We start from the raw sequence: 21,194 nt of genomic DNA on the forward strand, positions 1-21,194 counted from the left end.
GGTGTCACACCTCACAGCAACCTCCAACCCTTGGGCTTAAGTGATTCTCTTGCCTCAGTCTCCCAAGTAGCTGGGACTACAGGCGCCCGCCACAATGCCTGGCTATTTTTTGGTTGTAGTTGTCATTATTATTTGGCAGGCCTGGGCCAATCTCGAACCTGTTAGCCTCGGTGCATGTGGCTGACACTGTAACCACTGTGACCACTGTGCTATGGGTGCCAAGCCACCCTTCACTAATCATATAGAGTAAATGAAATGCTCAGATGTATTGTTACAAACTTATCACATTGAAACCTATTCTGAATGGGCTGTACTACAAGTGTTACTCATTTTTTTCATTATTTATATACTAATTTTGACTCATCCTAGGGCTATTTTTTATTTACGCACACACACACACACACACACACACACACAGTTTTTTTTTGATACCTGCTCAGAATTGACATAATCTTACCAGCCCTGGAAACAAAAGAATACCTCTACACACCTGCTGAGATTACGGCTCTGGTTTCTGATGGATCTCTTATGAGTCAGAACATGGCCCCATTATGGTTCTTCTTCCAGCATGAATCAGACCCTGGCCATTAGACATCAGGCTAAACATGTTTAACAAAACAAACAGACCATTTTGAAGTATGTGGCTTTGCGGGAGGTTCTTATTTGCAGTCTGATCCCTGCCTCTGCCCCTCACCCCATCACCCTGAGATTATTTACTTCCTAAATCTCACTTGTCCAGCATTATACATGAATTCCTTGTCCTGTCATAATGATAAATTGGCCCGATCTGCTAACATTATTAAAAGCTCATGTATGCCTTTTAAATATTTCCTTGAAATTAATTGGTCTTTTTAGAGGTTTCCATCTCCCAGGAGACAGGGATGACTACCCAGCGGTCTTTAGGCCTTTGGCTGATGAATCATCTCGGATCATGTTCTTCAGTCCTGTCCTCTCTGCTTATTTATTGAGTATGACCACTGACATTGGGGCCCTCCTTCTACCTGGCTGGTTGTGTTACCACCTTTTAGTGCTTTTTAGTCTTATTTTGGGAGACTTCCTATGTTTTCTCAGACTGTTTAACTTACTCAGAGTTCCTGGTCTTTATTCTTCCTTTTAGTTTATATAGTATAAAAACGAGTATACTCCATAGAAACAAATGTAAAAGAAACAAAGTGTCCATGTTTTAATAACATTCCCCAACTTGTTAATACCAATACGAATAATTATGCAGGTATTATTTTAACTCTTTTTGTATTATAACTTCCTTTTTATACACTGTATACTATTCCCTTTGGATTATTTTTTTGAACTTCTGGCCTTTCAGACTTAACCAAGATTAATGTTGTCTTTTCTGATGAACCAGATTGTTTTAGTTTGGTCAGGCAGAACTCTTTCTGGCCAGCTCCTGTGTCCTTGTGGCCCTGTCCCTGACATTCTTTGAAATACCCTTGCTTTGTGGTCACAACAGGATGTTCAGTTTTATCCTGATTATTCCTGCTTTAAGACATGACATCAACTAGCTGCCAAGAAGTTCTCTGAAGGTCACGTGTTCGTATTGATTCTAGTTTAACATTTAGTTTAGTAATGTTCTGGTTTCACATTATTTAACATTAGTAGGGTTCTGGATCCTGCTTTTCTTACTATACAGTTTATTTGACCATTGCGATTTTGCTGCACTGACAGCCACAAACTGAGGACAGGTCTGCCTCCCCTCTGTGTGAGGATCACTGGCCCTGCTGCCACTGATGTCACTGTGTCCCAGAAGCCACATTTTCAGGTGCAGTGATGGTGCTGAAATGGCACATATTTGGGGCTTGGTGGCAATGGCTGTGGCAGACTCACAGCTGGAGGGCCAGCTGTCCTAAGCACCCGGACTGCTTTGTGGGGGAGGGAGGGCTCCTCTGCCCGGCTCTCCCACAGGGTCAGCTGGCAGCCCTACTCACCAGATTGCCTTTGAACCTGTTCCTCAGGCATTAATGCATTGTTTTCCCATCTTGACACTCCATTCCCTTAAAATCCTTCCCCTCCCTAAGAACTAATTGAACCCATATATCTGATTACATCAGTGAATATATTTGCATTTATAAATGAGCTTTCCGGAGATAGTTCTTTAACCCGAAAGTTAACCTCTCTTCCCGTGTTCTCAGGAGGCGTATCTAGACATGGCAGTATTGGGATTAAAGTGAGGGAGGCAGTTGCACCTCCTCGTGTCTTTGAACTCACTCCTTGTTCAAGATAAGATTCCCCCCATGCTCCAAACCATCCTCTCTCTTCCTATTCCTGACCTAAATTGTTATTGTGGCTCTGCTTTTCTGTCATCCAAAATCCTAAGCTCCTTGAGACTGTGAACTGTGTCTTGTCACCTAACCCAACACATATACCATTGATTCCACCTTAAAGTCTCTGGAGTTTGTATTTTTTGACTTAGGAGCTTTAACTGAAGTCATTTCCCTATGATAAGTCTGCCTCTTGTTTTTGGCCATACATAGGGTACTAGATTTTGACATATTGGAAGTGATGTATGTGACAAAGATGAAAAAATAGATTCAGCAGGTAAAACCATTTCAAACGTGGAGTCAGGGGAAACAGTGAAAGAGTCTTAGCGTTGGAAAAAGTGGAGGAAACCACTGTGGTAGGGTAAAGTGGGCATGTTTATCTAACAAAGAGTAATAATAATACTAGCCAAAGGTAATGCTGTTGGAGCTCTTGACTGTGTGCTTAGCACCATTTAAAGTACTTCACTGGTATAATTTCTTTTTATTTTCGTAACATACCTAATGCAGTGGCTACAGTTCTGAGTTCCATTTTATAACCAAGGCAACTGAGGGTCAGAGAGGCTGCCCAACGTCACATGGGGTAGTAAATGACAGATTTGGGATTCTGCGAGGCCGTGTGGGAACTGAGCCTGTGCTGTTACCAGCTCAGCCAGCGTTGGCTTTAGGAGGGAGTCAGGTGTTTCCTTGCTACTCAGAAAATTAAAAGAACGCTGGCCTGAGACTTTCCGGCACACTAAAAGCCTCTATGCTTTTAGATTTAGGATGTTTAAAATGAAGAATTATGGAACTGGCGAGCTGGAAGGGCCTCGAGTTGTTATTTTAGTCCAGATAAAGGAACTGAAAGCTTGGGTTACATGACTTGTTCAGCATCCCCCATCTCGATTTTGACAGTCTTGGGGCCAGGATCAGGAGCTTCTGATTCGATGACAATCCTGTGGCGTTCCTGGTACCACAGAGTTTTGATCTGCAAACACTGTTCCCACAAGTTATGGTGTAAAATGAGCTGCACACAATGTGATCCAGGAGAGCTGAAATAAATTCAGCTGCCATCTTTTAAGTTTGCATTTCATTACTACAGTATCTTTTTGTGCACATACTAAAAGTAGTCAAAAAACTTAACAGTGCTTTCTAAACTTTCTTTATCACTTCCTGGACTTTTGGTGATATTATTTATACCAACAGGAGCACATGGGCCAGCGAGGCTTCAGCTCCCTCTGTGCAGCCTCTCCCTGCTGGCCTCACCCAGCAGCACACTTGTGCTATGTATCTCTTGGTGTGGGACGAGGTTTGCTACTTCATACAAAGTGTTTTCTTAGACTTGGGAAGTGATGGTGACATTAATTTCCCAGCTGCCTTTGGAATGCTCTTAGTCCTTTGTGTTGGCTTTGAGACACTCAAAATTCAGTGTTGAAGTGCTAAGTGAAATTGCTGTGTTTAATATTCGGGGAGCTTCTTTTTTAAGATTAAACTACAATCTCCTATACATTTCAGGTAATGGCCTCATTTGAATTTAAATGCTTGGAAAGGAATGCTGATTCTTTTTGGTGTGAGAATACTGGATAAATAGTTTCCTAATAAACATTTACGTTTTAGAAAAATCTACTTGGAAGCACCTCCCACATAGAGATTAGATACAAAACTCCCACACTGTGAAAAGTGATCTTTTTAAAGCTAATAGTTTGAAGTCAACCTTAATGATAAAAAACATTGAAAATTGAAGTCAAGTAGAAAATACACATTACGTGTTTAGTAAATGATTTATACGATGTGAAGAGAAACCACAGTATCACACTTTGTTTTTAAATTTCTTAATAAGATTTTTTTGGTATATGCAAATGAGATTTCTTCCTGATCCCTATCAGCTTAAGAAAATCCCAGATTTAAAATAAAGTTAAAAGCAAATTCCTCCATCCAAAAAACTAACTTCTGAGCACCACCTTGTGGCAACTTTTAGTTAAACTAGAATGTTTTATTGGGAGATTTATATTACTCTTACAGGGTACAATGGAGAAATATAAAGTATATTTCAAATAGCTACCTAACTTCTTTATTGCCAAAGGGGAAAATTAACCCTTTTGTTTAATATAAATGTTTTAGTTCATGTTACCAACAAGCCTGGTGTTTTGTGACGGCCTAAACCCTTAGTTCGGGGATCACATGGTAGGAAAAGTTTTTCTTACACAGCTGCTATTCTATCAGAGTAATTAAATGAATAAATAGATTAAACAGTACACAATGTGAAAACACTTGCCCCAAGATTATTGAGCACAGCCATCTCTTCCCCCTTTCCAAAACTGTATGAAAGCACTAAAGTAATAATTTTTTTTAAAGGCATTTGTGGTAAAAAAGAGTGCCATCCACTGACCAGAAATTTGACTGACTCCAGACAGAGTAAGCAGATGGGTTTGACTGACTGAGAGACAGGCTGGGGGGATCGGTAGCCCACAAAACCCTGCGGGATGCAGCACAGCTGGGGGCTGTCATGGGATCTGCTCTCTAAGCAAAAGGCAGCGGACAGCAAGGAAAAGGAGAGCCTCCAAGCAAGTAATCAAGAGGCTGGGAGCAACCAGACCTTCCGACCCTTCCCTGACACAGCAGGTATCCATGCTGATGGCAGGAAGGTGTGCCAGCACCCGAGACAGCCATGGACCTCACGGCCCCTGTCTTAGCCACCTAGACCTGGCTCCCTCCTGGTGGCAGTCCCATTGTTCCCCCACAGCCTCCGTACTACTGGCTCCTGTCAGGGGAACCCACAGTCAGCAGTGGAGGAACAGTAGGTCTCCAACAGATGAGTCCCACATCAGGAGATGCCAGACATCTGAAGGAAACCAGCGCTAGAAGAGAGGCTTTAGTGTCGATGAACGGAACTGACACCCAAGGAGCAGATGAAAATATTAAAATAGGTGCAACTGATGATTCATTCCGTCCATCTGACAAATACTTAAGCAGCATTTAGATCTCATAGCATCTACTATGTAGTTGACCAAAGATAAAATTAAGAAAGAAGAAAATTTGATGTAGATGAAATTAGAAAAGAAATGAATAAAATTTGCAGTTATCTAAATTCTTGGTGCATAATATAAAAACAAAAGCATGGATCTAAAATTCTGTTCATAAATTGTCTCAACATTACATAGTTGGACAAGTAGAATTATGTAAAGGATAGGAGATATTGATTAGCTTAGGCTCTGATTAAAAAATGTAAATTTAAAAATAAAAACTTTAGCTGGACATTATTATAGATAATATGTATTACAGATACAGCACATAACGTACTGAAAATAGGTTTAAAAAGTTGTTGGAAGACATTTTGGGGATGTCTCCTCCTTAGGCTGTACTGTCACATTTTCAAAATTTCTTTCAATGCACTTCATAATTTTCTTCATAAATTCAGGAATATTTTTGAACTTGTACAAAGGGAGGAGGAAAATGCAAATTAGGTGGCATGGGAGGAATTGAAGGGATACAGTGGTACATTTTGATCACTTATCTGTTCTCATTTCTTAAATGATAGCTTGGTTTCCCCCCCATCCCCCCACCCCCGTAGAATTCTTTTGTAGCTTTACCTTACCTATTAAATTCTGTTTCATTTGTGGTCCCTGTTACTAGAAGGGAATAAATGAAGAAGTGACATTTCATTGTTCCGTGTGATCTGAGGTCCTCTCTAATGGGAGTATTTTTACCACATAATGAGTTGAAAAGTGGTTCATAGACTATCGCAGTTTTAAAAATGTCAGCACAGTAGCTCCATGAACTCGTTCTAATTATAATTCGTTTGGCATGAATTTTTGGTAGTAAAGTCTTCAGAGGCTATGTAAGGTGAATAGTTCTGTATCCTTGATAATCTCTAAAGGCCTAGAACATAAACCAAGGAATGTATCCTGTCTTGTTAGCTTTGAATTGTAAATACGTAATGGCTGTTTCACATTGAAGATTGTTTAAAGTCTAATATGTTTTTCTCCTGTGGATAAGATATGAATATCACATTAGAATTCGGTACTAAAATTCACATCACCATATGGTTAACAAAATTATCATTTGTTCTTTGCCCTTTGGTATGATTTTGAAGGAAAAGGCAGGGCAGGGGGGTGAGAGAAAGATAAATTCTTCCCACAAAAAAAGTCCTCAAAATTCAAAAACTTATTCGACATTTCATGGAAGAAACACGAATGACCAATATGAGTATAACAAAAGGAAATGCAGCTCACAAAAGGAAATGCAGACTTAAATTACTTCTTGTTGCTCTCGGCTTGGGAAATTTTTCATTGATAATATCCTGTGATGATAAAGGAACAAAGAAAATGGCATTCTCATATATTGTTGGTAGAGTAGGCCATGCCCATCAGGGGATTCTTTGGTTCAACAAAGCATTCAGAGTCACACCCCTGTCATGAGCCACCGTGGGCTTCCCCTTGCTCAGGATAGAGCCAGGAAAGCCAGCAGGAAACAGAACGGCAGGCCTCTGCTCTTCAGTAGAAGCCTCCATGACACTCCACGTGGCTGTCCGCACATCCAGCGAGTAGCCAGTCTCTTTGGTCCACAGGTGACAGTCTTGCTGCTAAGGAGTGGGACTCAATTGGTGGGTTTGAACCTCCCTGGCTTGGAAGCACCATCCCTGCAGGTGCCAAGACCTCTTCTGACAGCCCCACTGCAGAGATTCCCAGGCTCTTCCAGGGATGTGCCAATTTTAAGAGTCCCTGAGCGCAGGAAGGCCCAAATATAATGGTGTCTCTGAGGTAGTTATGATTCCTGTTAGTCAAGATACAATTTATTAATCAGGGCTTATTTTCTCTAAGCAGTGATGCTTAATAACAGTTGACAGTATACTTTTACCAGGGGCCTGGGGAACGGCTAGAAAGTTAACTACAGTTCAAGTTCTCACGCAGAAGGAAAGGGGTGGGGTTTTTTTTTAATTTTTTTGACAATACACATTTTCTATCTGGAAATTTTGTTAGTAGGGATTGTAACAAATAAGAAATATGCACAAAGATGTGTGTGTATATATAAGTAGGTTCACTGAAGCATTATTTGACATAGTGACACTATAAATTCTCATTAATTTATGAAATTTCCAGAATTTCCCGAATATTTATATTCCAGAATAATATACATTTATAAAATAGATCAGTCTATTTTAGATCTATAAATAGATCAGTCTAGAAGCAACATTAAAAGGATTTATATCAAAATATTTAGTGTTTAACTTAGTGTAATTATTTTCCTTATAATTTTCTAAGCCATAAATCTCTTGATCATATATTACTTTTCTAAATAATTATATTTTGTAGAACTTAGTGATCCAAAAAGTCAATTTCAATGCAAGATACTTACACTGACTAATCATATTTTAAGAGCTTATTTTGATACCATGAAGAAAGCTTGATCTTAAACTTCGTCAACATGTCTTAGTTAAACTGCATGTTTTTCTACACCACTGAGATTTCATCTCACTTCAGCGCCTGAAGTGATGATGATCTTAACATCTTTCAAGTTTTGAAATCATGCTCGGTTCATTTTCTAATGCATACTATTGTGAAATTTCAACTAAGAATTAAGGTCTTGTAAAACTATCAAAATTTATAAGGAAGGGAATATGGAATGTTTTAATTGGTTGCTAGAATTAATCTTGGAGCTATAAAGGATAGGATAAATATGGGATAGAAACACTAATTCGGTGGTTAAGTGGGCAAAGAACATAATCATTTATTATTATTTTTTAATTTGTTACCTTTGGGGGTTTTTTTTCATAATCATTTATTTTTGATAGACTTCAGATGCCAGCTGTCAAGTCCTTTCTCATGTTATGGGTAGGTTCACAGACACCATCATTACTGTCTTAGGGAGTTGTTTTAAATACATGTAATTTATTCTCCATCTTCTGCTTGGTGGGGCACACAGGTTGTAGTTTTTTGGTTGTTTTTTTTTTTTTTTTTTTTTTTTTTTTTGAGACAGAGTCTCAAGCTGTCACCCTGCATAGAGTGCTGTGGCATCACAGCTCACAGCAACCTCCAGCTCCTGGGCTCAAGCAAGTCTCCTGCCTCAGCCTCCCAAGTAGCTGGGACCACAGGCGCCCACCACAAGGCCCGGCTATTTTCTGGTTGCAGCTGTCATTGTTATTTTTGGTGGGCCCAGGCTGGATTCGAACCTTCCACCTTAGGTGTATGTGGCTGGCACCTTAACCACTTGAGCTACAGGCGCCGAGCCCAGGCTATAGTTTAATGTCACCCCCATCCACCAATAATCTTGCCACTCTATTTATTAGTTGAGAAAATATAAAACAAATATTTCTTCAAGGGATGTGTGGCACTTAGAAGAATATTGAAAAGGAAGATATAATTAAAACTGTACTTTTTAGCGAAATAAGGATCATGAGAGGAATATTCAAAGAAATATTTCTTGTCGTTGTTACCTCCTGTTTCGTATTAGCTGTGTTTCTTATTCTTCTTATAAATGGATGATGGCGAGTTAGCTGATCCTATAAAAGTGTCATGTCCTGAGGAAGACCAGTCTTTGGGACTCAGACAGGAGTTCTGGTCCTTTCCATAACTATGTTACCCCAGGACTCATCCATAAAATGAGTAGATTAGCTACTTTAGATCCTTCTCAACTGAAAAAAAACCCTTAAGATTTGTTTAATTCATCATTTTAAGGTTTATAATGATAAAGCATCTAATGATTTTGTGCTTTACCTTGTAGTTTATATCTGTTCAAACTAGGAATAGCGCCCCAGATCCAGGATTTACTGGGCAAAGTAGACTTCACAGGTACGCTCTTTGTATTTCCTTTTGACAATCTAATTTTCTAAAAGAATGTAGCAATACTCTGTTCCTCTTCATTTTGATTGATTCCCTTTCTTTATAATTAACAAGAAAACTTACCTATCTTGCTTGTGCTTGACTGGAGTCTCTTTCACGCGTTTGTGAAATGAGCAGCTCTGGCTGGGTTCTTCCTGAGGCTTTTATATAGAAACAACCCATCTTCCTGATGAAGGCATTTCTGAGTATGCAAATATACTCATGTCTGCCTTCTTCTCTGTGGCTTTCTTTGATTTTATGTTTGTGTGTGGTTCTTTTTTAGAGGAAGAAATCAGTAATATGAGAAAAGAACTTGAGAAATACGGAATACAGATGCCATCTTTCAGCAAAATAGGCGGTATTCTGGCCAATGAACTGTCCGTGGATGAAGCCGCATGTAAGTCTGCTCAAAATCCAGATTTGCCATACACATGGGACTTACCTATGCTTTATTTGTTGATTTTGATTCCAAAGAATATATTTAGAAGATACTCTAAGCATCCTAGGAGTTATTGTTTATGTTATAGATGTTAATTTGACGATGTCAGAACGTAACCAAGTAAGTGATTTTGGTTTTTAGACATCTACTTGTGCGATGTGAATTAAGAGGTTCCAGAAACATCTATATCCCAAATAGTCCTCTCTTTTTCTAAGTCTTTAGATTTTAGTGGTGGAATACATCGCTACATATATTTCTTATACTATAAAGCAGGGTAGATGGCAGGTATCTCTTGGGACCAACATATTACTGACCTATAAACATATAAAACCCTGACCAGAGGGAAAGGACTGATTTTCAAGCCCCCACTGGTTAGCATACTACTTAGTTCATTTTAGCCTCTTGGTGCAAATGGAATAAATGAGCACCGATTACATAGCAGAGGCTGAGACCAGGACAGCAGACAGACAGGCATATGGAGAGGTTGTCAGGAGCTTCGTAATATATACAAGGTCTTTTTTTTTTTTTTTTTAAACACACTTACTGGAAGCCAAGGAAGAAAGTAAAACTGCTTCCATTTCTGCAGTGTCCATGTAACTCGGTGTTTTTCAACCTTTTTTATCACACACTTGAATCTAGAGCTAAATTTCCATGGCACACTCAAATTAATCAAATTGATCTAAAAGAAGAGTAAAGAAAAGAATGCACTTACTGTGCTTTGAACTTCTTTCGAAAATAATTTACTTTATGGTCTTTCAATGTTTTTTGCAGCCCACGGGTTGAAAACCACGGATGTGACTGCTCCCATTGTCTTTTTCTGATAAAAATCTTTCTCCCTCTGTACTTCTCAGTACACGCTGCAGTGATAGCCATTAATGAAGCTGTTGAAAAAGGCATCGCAGAGCAGACCATCGTAACACTAAGAAACCCCAATGCGGTTTTAACTTCAGTGGATGACGACCTTGCACAGGAATATCAGACAGAACTCTGGGAAGCCAAAAAGAACAAAGAGGAAAATGCCAGACTGAAGGTACTTAATCAGGTTCTGAGTAATAAATACAGGCACGAAGATGGTTCTCAGCTACTAACTTAAAAAAGCCTTATTTTTTTTTGTACAGAAGGCATCTCACTTTGTTGCCCAGGTCGAACTCAAGCTCCTGGCCTCAAGTGAGCCTCCCATCTTGGCCTCCCAAAGTGCTGGGAATACAGGTGTGAGTCACCACACCTAGCCTGGAAAAGCTTTAATATTCAAAGTGAAGTTTTTAAATTGACTGGCTCTGGTCTCTATAGCTATAGGCAGTTTGTTTGGGTGACATGTAAGGGTGAAAGAAGACCATATCTTAGGTAAAGAAATTAAGATTTTCTTTTATGGTGAATATTATAGATTGGCAGGATTGAAGGTCATATTGCAAACTTACTACTTACCAGAAAAGTGTAGAAGCAGCAGCTAAACATTGGCCCTTGTTAGGCATCATCAGCAGACCTTGTATTATTAGCCAACTTATGTTTATATTTATGAGCAAAGGTTAATAATCCAGTGTGGCGAAGTTTGGAGAGGATTTTTGTTTGTTTGTTTGTTCTGAGAGTCTCACTATGTCACCCTTGGTAGAGTGCCATGACATCACAGCTCACAGCAACCTCAAACTGTTGGGTTCAAGAGATTCTCTTGCCTCAGCCTCCCAAGTACCTGGGACTACAGGTGCCCGCCACAATGCCTGGCTATTTTTTGTTGCAGTTGTAATTGTTTTAGCTGGCCTGGGCCTGTTTCGAACCTGCCAGCCTTAGTGTATGTGGCTGGCGCTGTAACCGCTGAGCCTGACTATTTTTGGAGGTGAGGTCTCACTATGGCTCAGACTGGTTTCAAACCTGTAAACTCAGACAATCCACCTACCTCGTCCTCCCAGAGTGCTAGGAGGCCCCTCTGGGCCTGAGAGGATGTTTTTGAATCTACTGTCTTCATATTTTTCCGACAGTTAACTCCGCATATTTGAAGGTGTCCCTCCTTGGCCAGACAGCCCACTCCTGACCATAACTCCATACTTACCAATGTACCTGCCCATTATTGAAAACTTGGTCTAAACCAGAGCTGCTGCTTCTCACCAACTTTTCTCTTGTTAAGCTCTTGCTCGTCAGTTTCAACTTTATTTACTAAAAGGAACCACTTTATTTTTTGACCTTTCTCCAGTGGTGGCTTCCCACCATCCAGCAAGTTGCCCCCCACCCACCTACCCTGTGTTGAGATTCTCTGCCTCCTCTACCTCCATCTAGGGTTCTCCTCTGTGTCTGCCCCTCAATAGGCGATTCTTTAAGGTCTGACATTGGCTCCCCTCTCCAGGGAGATCATCTCCTGATTGACGAGATCAGCCGTCCTTTTGTGCCTGCCTTTCTGCCCCTCCTCCAGCTCTCCCCTGTGTCCCGCAGGCCTTGTGCCTCCACGGTGAAGGAGCATCCCTTGCTCTCTTCCCTGGTTTGGGATGGCAACCACCTTGTTTCAGAACTCTTTTTGTGTCACCTGTGTCCCATCCATGGCTAGATTCTGCTGCCTTTTTTTTTGTCAGGCTTGAATCCGTCATCAAGCCTGTGGCCCACATGCTGAGTTTGTGAGGACTTTTTGGTTCACCTGTGGTGTCAGATGTCATGAAAAGTATCTATGGACCCTTTTTTTGCTAATCAGCTTTCATTAGTATTTGTGTATTTAATGTGTGACCCAAGACAACTCTTCCTTCTTCCCATGTGTAGCAGAGAAAGAAAAGGTTGGACACTTCCTGGCACTGTCTCCACTCTTGTCTCTGTTCTGCCCCCTGACCCCTTTGCAGGCCCTTGTGGCTCCTTCATCATGGGTCTCCAACCCTTCTCAGAGCTAGTAAAATTGACCTTTAACTGCAGATCCAATGTCACTCCACTGGAAGCCACCTCTGATCTCTGTTGAATTAAGCACTTAGCTTGGCCTTCAGCTGACCAGCCAGTCTTTGACTCACCTTGGACACACACTCCATGCTGTAGCCCAGAATCTATCTATGTCCTGTTCCCTCATCTCAGCCTTTCACATTACAATGATCCTTCAGGCCCTTCTCAATTATTATCTCTTTCAAAATTTTCTTCTTAATTATGAATCTTTTTATTACACATGTTTGTAATACTTTTCCTCTAGAATCTATTCTGTTCTATAAGGTATATTCATTATTTGGGTTCTTGATTTTATCAGATCAAATCAATTAAAATTGCCAGTATCTACCAAAAAATGGTGAATGGCAGTACCAAGTGGTCTAACCTAATATTTTCCACATTAGAACATTGGCCCTTTTCAGAGAGTGGGTCTGTGGTTGATTTCTGTAGTCCTTGGCAGATTTCCACCCTCGCGCCCTGTGCAGAGCACTCTGCAAGTGCTTATACTGAGTTCAGATGAAAATTAGTGAGTGGTTTTTATCTTTGCATCTTTACATTAAGTTTCAAGCTTGGGAACCATTTTCCTTAACCTCAGGAATCAGTGAAGACTTTGTTTTGCAGAATAGCTGTATTTCAGAGGAAGAGAGGGACGCATATGAAGAACTGCTGACACAAGCAGAAATCCAAGGCAACGTTAACAAAGTCAACAGTAAGTGATGGATTGTGTGAGGGAAATGGATGTTTCTGTAAGGTGCAGGCTTTCCTTGCCAGGATTCCAGCAAAACACTCAATTTGTGTACTTGTAAAATGGAATGCCTTGTAAAATGAAAAATCCACTAAGTGCCAGCGTTGTTCTTAATTACTCTGCAACATCTGCCAGTTTCCCTGAGCTGCTTTGGTGATCCTTCTCCTGGTGCACACAAAGTGTCTCAAGGGACCCTGAAGCTCTTTGGATTTTACATGTCTGTTTCGTCATAGAATAAAGCGCTAAATATTTTAAATCTGGCCCTTTTTGGGTTAATGCTGAAGGTCATGTAGTAAAAGATTGACTGAAAGATTGCATTTCCCTGCCGTGATTATGTGATGGTGTTCTGTTGGAATTGTAAGAGGTATTACTGACACCACTGCTCTCTATTCCTTCCCACTCATTCTGCTGCGGTAAGAGTTGGTCTTTTTTGGCTCGGTGCCTATAGCTCAACCGGCTAAGGCGCCAGCCACGTACACCTAAGGTGGCGGGTTCGAATCCCCAGCCTGGACCCACCAGACAACAATGACGGCTGCAACCAAAAAATAGCCGGGCGTTGTGGCGGGCACCTGTAGTCCCAGCTACTTGGGAGGCAGAGGCAGGAGACTCACTTGAGCCCAGGAGTTGGAGGTTGCTGTGAGCTGTAATGCCATGGCACTCTACCCAGGGGGACAGCTTGAGGCTCTGTCTCAAAAAAAAAAAAAAAAAAAAAGAATTGGTCTTTTTTTACAGCATGTGTATCTTCAGTGCCAGTGAGTGGGACTGTTAATAGGCCACATGAAGTCCTTTGATGGCCAGTTTTTGTCCCACCTACTCTGTGGAGTCAAATAGTTCAGTTCTACTTAATACCTAGTTCAGGGTGTGGTTATAAGGAACAGAACACTTGGGTCATGAAATTTAAGTTATGCAAGTTTAGATACAGCAATCTTTGTATTAGTCTTTTCTCCCCTGTAGTAAAATTAATTTGTACTTGATCATCAGAAGAGTCAGTAAGGAATTTTATTTATTTATTTATTTATTTATTTATATATTTTTTTGGAGACAGAGTCTCAAGCTGTCGCTCTGCGTAGAGTGCTGTGGCATCACAGCTCACAGCAGCCTCCAACTCCTTGGCTCTCTCCAAGGGATTCCCAAGCGATTCTCCTGCCTCCGCCTCCCAAGTAGCTTGGGACTACAGGCGCCTGCCACAATGCCCAGCTATTTTTTGGTTGCAGCCATCGTTGTTTGGCAGGCCTGGGCTGGATTTGAACCCGCCAGCTCTAGTGTTTGTGGCTGGCGCCTTAGCCACTTGAGCCATAGGCACTGAGACTATTTTTTTTTTTTTGAGACAAAATCTCTTTATGTCACCCTCAGTAGAGTGCTGTGGTGTAGCGTCACAGCTCACAGCAAAATCTGGGGCTCAAGCAATTCTTTTGCCTCAGCCTCCAAAGTAGCTGGGACTATAAACACCCACCAGAATGGCTATTTTTTTGTTGCAGTTGTCATTGTTGTTTTTAGCTGGCCTGGACTGGTTTTGAACCTACCAGCCTCCGTGTATGTGGCCGGCACCCTACCCACTAAGCTATGGGCGCTCCAGGAATTTTATTTGACCTTTATTTTTCTTAGGTCAATCTAAAGAACCTATGTTGGCCGGGTGCAGTAGCTCATGCCTGTAATTGCAGCACCCTGGGAGGCCGAGGTGGGTGGATTACATGAGCTCAAGAGTTCGAGACCAGCCTGAACTAGAGTAAGACCCCACCTCTACTAAAAATACAAAAACTAGCCAGGCGTAGTGGCACACACTTATATTCTCAGCTGTTTTGGAGCTTGAGGCAAGAGGATTGCTCAAGCCCAAGAGTTTGAGGTTACTGTGAGCTATGATGCCATGACACTCTACCCAGTTGACAGAGTGAGACTGTCTCAAAAATAAATAAAATAAAATGAAAATAAAGAACCTATTTATACCAAAAAACTCATATGTGAAAGACTTTTATTTAGCCCATTTAATAAAGCACATGAACCCTCTGTCGAATTAAAACTTGGAATGTCCATTAATTACAACAGTTCTAAACCTTGCCTTCAATTTAACTTTCTAGGTAAGTTTTGAATATTCTTTAGTGCTCTTAACACCATCAGAGAAATGTACACCTATAGGTGTTACTCAAAAGTCTGGTCCCAAGTTGCTAGAGGGAGATTTCCTGCAGTGCTGAAACAATAACCAAGGGTACCCCAAGCAGGATAATGTGAATGTGTGGACTCTGGCAACTGAGTGTGTTTGAGAATTTACCTTACACAACACACACATCCAGGAGTTCCCAGGTGACTTTCTTTTTAAAGGCAACACTTTGGGGTGCATGTGTGTTTCTGTTCTTTTATTCCTATTAAATCTTGAACATGTTATTGATGATACATGAGGTGCAATTTTCAAGTTTCTCTTTCTGCTCTGTGTGAAAGCTGAGAATTGCATTATGCTTGACAGAAATGAATTACAGGAAGAAATTAATATTGCCAGTGAGACAGCTGAGGTCCATGAGCTCAGAGAGGAAATGATTCTGTAGCCTTTTACCATTCTTTATGTGTGAAATGTTTATAACCACTAAAACAGTTTTATTTTTCATGTTAAATAAAATGCCTTACATAATTTTTTTTTTTTACTCAATGCCATAATTTCCTGACCACAAATTTAGTGCCAAATTGGCTATACTTTTCTGCCCTGTTTTAAAGTAAAAGACCTTGGATGATTTGCACTAATGGCATAACCAGCTGAAACTGATGAATGGCATTGCAGTATTTGATGGCTTTAAATGTGAGGAACATGAGTATTCTGCAGTCATTTGCTTTTTTCTTTTTTAACTCTTCCCATCTTAAGTTTATAGTCCAGTGGAACTAAAAAGTAGTCTTGGGAAAAAAGCTTCTAAAGGATTTTTTGTTGGTGACTTGACAATGAAATAATTACACACTTGAAATTCCCTATATGTAAAAGTACTACTTACTTTGACAAGCTTTCCCCCCACCATGTAGGTTATTGTAATAAAATATTAAGGCATCTATATAGTAATGGCATACTATATAGATGGTCACTATGGTGACCACTTTGGCAATAACACTGATGGATTTATTTTCAGAGGCTTAAGCTTTGTTTGAACTGCAGTCTTTCAACTTGCAGGCTTTCAGAACATGTATTCCATTCATTGCATGATACCTGAAGTCTGACATTTAAGTTCACAAGCTTATCCTAGAAAAAGTGCTGCATACCTCATTGCTTCACTACAGTCCCCTTTGATGTACACCCCTTGAGAAGCTATGCAGTGACACTAGCACCTAGTCCACCCTTCAAAGCAATTTTGGAACTCTTTTTCTGGAATAACTCTTTTTCAGAGCTATGGTCATTGTCATCATAGGTGGTCTGGCGATAAATTTCACAAACTTGCCACCATGCCCCTAGGTTGGTAGCACTGTACAAACAACTCAGTAAAGTCTCATAACCTTGATATATCAGCTGGGCTCGTGTTGACACGTGACAATATCCTACTGAATGGTTTTCAATATTGTTGCGTGTTTTTGTGTATTGTACTATGATAGCTCTGATGGTCATTCCAGAAAAAGAATTCTGAAGTTACTTTGAAAGGTGGACTGGGTGCTGGTATCAGTGCCTAACTTCCCAAGGTGAGTACTTCAAAGGTGACCATAGTGATACTCAGCAGTGAAATATGTAGCATGTTTTCTAGGATGAGTTTGGAAACTTAATTGTGAGAATTTGTATTCTGTTAAGATCAGGGCTAGACATTTTCTTAAAAGTAGAATGTGAAAAAGCAATTGAATTTATCTTATTTTTTTTAGAAGAAATGGTTTATTAAAAGTTTTAAGGGTATGATTTTGTAGTGATATTTAATGTCCAGTTTTATAAGCACATATGATAAAGTCATCAAAAGTGAAGTGAGACCCTACCCAGAGCAATCTGAGATGCAGCTGAAAAGCCTTGGATAATTTTTATAGAACAACAAACACTACAATCAAATACTCTCCATCCTTTCAGGAACTCTTTAGTTTGTTACACTAATTTTAATGATAGAAAAGGAGTGGTTGGGCTCTCAGGGTCCTTTTAATTAAGTGTGAGTTTTCTCATCTCACTTAGAGGATGAGTTGATGGGCTCCATTAGTTGTATTTCCTGCTATTGAGTGATGTCTTTTAGAGAAAAGGTTGCGAGAAGCTCCTTGTGAATGTACTTAGAGAAGAAAAATTGTCACCTTGTCAAAAAGAGTTAGAATAGTCTTAGCTGCAGTCAAGTCATGCAGCAGAATACACTAACCCAGGGGTCCTCAAACTTTTTAAACAGGGGGCCAGTTCACTGTCCCTCAGACCATTGGAAGGCTGGACTGTGGGCCCTGGGACGAGTCAGCTGCTAAGCGGGATAGGCAGCGGCAGCAAAAACACCCAGCGGGCCGGATAAATGTCCTACCGGGTCGCATGTTTGAGGGGGCCTGCACTAACCCTTAAGCAGCTCTAGAAATCTAAGTCTGTTACTCCTACTGCCCAGATGCCTTCTACAGGGCAAGACCCTGCAGGCTCTGTCTGGTTTGCTCTTGCCTGGTGGCAGAGTTCATTGCTCATTCTCCCACTTGGTTAGCAATTCAGTTTCTGTGCTCTGAAAACTATGCTGAATCTTCTGTTCCAAGCACCCAGTTTGGTCACCAAAATTGAGGTCTTTTTAATCTGAACCTTACAACTACAGCAGATCATCCAAGTGCCTGCTGTGGGTTTGCCCAGGTGCTTATTCAGCAAGAGGGTCATAGCAATAGTGCAAGGCTGGCTTCTGGTCTTCATGTAGGCATGAAAGTCTCCTGGAGGAGGCAGCACTAACACATTGGGAGCCCCTGTAACAACCTGCTAGCACTGCATGGCCCTGCTTTGAGTAGCCATGGAGTTCAGGGACGGGAACAATTTGAAGGCTTCATGGCGGAGGTGGGACCACCGCTGGTCCCAAAAGGGAAGACTTTGTAGAGAAGTCACACTAGGTAGGAGTGATCTCCTAACTCAAGCTCCATCAATGCCGAAGTTCTTTTAGGAAGTAACCCCAAGGACCCAACTGATTTAAATTCCAGAGATACCATTTTCAAGGCTTTGCCTGGCCTCTGCTTGCAGCTTTTTGGAGTTCATGGAAAGTGACTGCTTAGGTTCAAATCCTGGGAAAGAAGTGCGGGTTGGGTCAGGCAGCTGTGAGAGGCAGGCGTCCTGATGGAATGTGAACCTTCACCCACAGGGCAGGCTGCAGTGGAGCACATCAATGCTGTCCTTCGGGAAGGCGACCCTGAGAACACACTGCTGGCTCTGAAGAGACCGGAGGCCCAGCTGCCTGCTGTTTATCCCTTTGCTGCTGCTATGTATCAGAATGAACTTTCCAACCTCCAGAAACAAAATGCCACGGTAAGTCAGAGGAGACTCCAGGCAGAGACATGGTCACCCTGGGTCAAGCAATAAGGAAGACTGGTTATGGCTCGGCGCCTGTGGCTCAAGCGGCTAAGGCACCAGCCATATACACCTAAGGTGGTGGGTTCAAATCCAGCCCAGGCCCGCCAAACAATAATGATGGCTGCAACCAAAAAATAGCCGGGTGTTGTTGCGGGCACCTGTGGTCCCAGCTACTTGGGAGGCTGAGGCAGGAGACTTGCTTGAGCCCAGGAGTTGGAGGTTGCTGTGAGCTGTGGTGCCACGGCACTTTACCCAGGGGAACAGCTTGAGGCTCTGTCTCAAAAAACGTGAAGGCTGGTTACAAAAGGAGAGTAGTGGGGATGTAGGGTTTCTAACTCATACCGGTAGCCAGTCCCACCTGTGCCAAGGCCATGGCCTCCTTACTCTCTTTTGCTTTTAGTTTACATAAAAAAGCTTAAGATGGGCAGAGTGGCTCACCCCTCTAATCCTAGCACTCTGAGAGGCCAAGGTTCCAGGTCATTTGAGGTCAGGAGTTTGAGACCAACCTGAAAAACAGACCCACTTCTACTAAAACTAGAAAATTTAGCCACATGTTGTAGTGGGTACCTGTAGTCCCAGGTACTCAGGAGGCCGAGGCCAGAGAATTGCTTGAGCCCAGGAGTTTGAGGTACCAGTGAGCTACAGTGATGCCACTGTATTCCACACTGGACAATAGAATGATTCCCTGTCTCCAAAAAAAAGCTAAGTCCATAGTTAGGAAATTCAGAAAGTGGGCCACACATTTTACACATCGTTCTTGTTTTCTATGTGATTTTTGAGGAATATGGATAATATTTTAGCTATACTTATTTTTTAAAGTATGTTTTGTTTTGATATAGAAAGATAAGCTCAATCTGCATTCTTAGAAACCTGCAAATAAGAGCATAAGCACCATGATTTTGGTTTTTGAAAATTTACCTTAAATGTACCTTCATGTACCATTAGTATTAAATAGCAGTTTCACGTGTTATAGCAATTAGGCACATGTTTACTTGCTCCTCCTATAAGCCAAACAGCAGAATGCAAAGAAAGGCCCTACTGGAAGCAGGGCCAAGATTCAGTATATGGGCAAACCAGTGGTTCAGAAAGGTGGGGAAAGGATTGCTTAATCCAGCAGTTCTCAACCTGTGAGTCGAGACCCCTTTGTAACAATGAAAACACATCGGCATTCGGAAGGTTGAGAACCACTGGCTTAATCAATGAAATCTTTACAATTGTTTAGCCATTGTTAAGAAAATAGAAACTTACTACACTTACCAGAATAAATTTCGAAAGTAAATGGTTGGCTCGGCGCCTGTGGCTCAAGTGGCTAAGGCACCAGCCACATACACCTAAGGTGGCGGGTTCGGATCCCCAGCCTGGGCCCGCCAAACAACAATGATGGCTGCAACCAAAAAATGGCCGGGCGTTGTGGCGGGCGCCTGTAGTCCCAGCTACTTGGGAGGCTGAGGCAGGAGACTCGCTTGAGCCCAGAAGTTGGAGGTTGCTGTGAGCGTGATGTCATGGCACTCTACCCAGGGGGATAGCTTGAGGCTCCGTCTCAAAAAAAAAAAAAAAAGAAAGTAAATGGTTAAATGTAAAAAATTATTTTAAAATTTAAGGTTCTAGAGAGAAACATAGGACGTTCGTTAGATCTTAAAAATCAGAACCAGCAAAAAAAAAAAAAAAAAAAAAGAGAGAGAGAGAGGCCAGGAGCTAGAACTGACAATTCACAAAACCAGAAGCATATAAATGACAAATACAGAAAATGTTCAGACTCAAGTGGAAACGAATAAATGTAAAGTAAAACAAAGTATAGTTTTTTTAAAAAAAAAATTAGATTGGTAGAGATTAGAAAGATTTAACTCAGTGTAGGCATAAATATGGGGCAGCAGGCATCTCTTGCACAGCTGATGGGAATGTTAATTGTGCAGCCTTTCTGGAGGGCTGTGTTAGTAATATGTGTTAAAGGCCCTCAGTGCTAACACTTACATTCTAGACAATGAGCCTGAAGGATGTGAATCAAATAGCTTTGGCCACAAAGCTGTTACACAGCATTGTTTAAAATACAGAGCAACAGGAAGCAAACCACATGTATAATTAATGTTTAATTAATAACAAATTATAAAGAGTATTTAATTTATGGTACTTTCATGTGCCAGAAATACTCTGCAACCAGTAAAAATATGGCCATGTAAAGAATCATGATCAGAAAAGACATCCACGCTAATATTAAATGGGAAGAAACTGAAATATATACCCTTATCTTGTTTTTTTGTAATAAGAAAATAAAAGTAAATTCAGTCAAAACTAAAGAACAAAACCTCTGTAAATATATGCGTGAATTAAAGATATGTAAAAGAATATATACAAAAGGGCTGGAGTATCAGATTTGTTTTTCATTCTTATAGAGACTTTTCATGTTTCTTATATAGAAATAAATAGGCCAGGTGCAATAGCTCATGCCCATAGTCCTGGCACTCTGGGAGGCTGAGGTAGGTGGATAGCCCTAGCTCAGGAGTTGGAAATCAGCCTGAACAAGAGCAAAATCTTTTTTCTCACCTGTAGTCCCAGCTACTTGGGAAGCTAAGGCAAGAAAATCACTCGAGCCCAAGAGTTTAAGGTT

General features: G+C 41.0%; 1 protein-coding gene across 1 annotated transcript in view; it reads left to right on the forward strand.

Moving 5' to 3' along the window:
- Nucleotides 1–21,194, forward strand: part of IQGAP2 (IQ motif containing GTPase activating protein 2) — a 319,224-nt gene that overhangs the window by 174,216 nt on the left and 123,814 nt on the right. Inside the window, exons 6-10 of the mRNA XM_012802746.1 lie at nucleotides 8,973–9,040; nucleotides 9,354–9,467; nucleotides 10,361–10,539; nucleotides 13,017–13,104; nucleotides 18,381–18,544. Coding sequence (XP_012658200.1) covers nucleotides 8,973–9,040; nucleotides 9,354–9,467; nucleotides 10,361–10,539; nucleotides 13,017–13,104; nucleotides 18,381–18,544 — 613 coding nt within the window. The remainder of the gene's footprint in view (nucleotides 1–8,972; nucleotides 9,041–9,353; nucleotides 9,468–10,360; nucleotides 10,540–13,016; nucleotides 13,105–18,380; nucleotides 18,545–21,194) is intronic.

Source organism: Otolemur garnettii, unplaced genomic scaffold (assembly GCF_000181295.1).
Source record: "Otolemur garnettii isolate 467f Iridium unplaced genomic scaffold, OtoGar3 scaffold00017, whole genome shotgun sequence".
Lineage (NCBI taxonomy): Eukaryota > Metazoa > Chordata > Mammalia > Primates > Galagidae > Otolemur > Otolemur garnettii.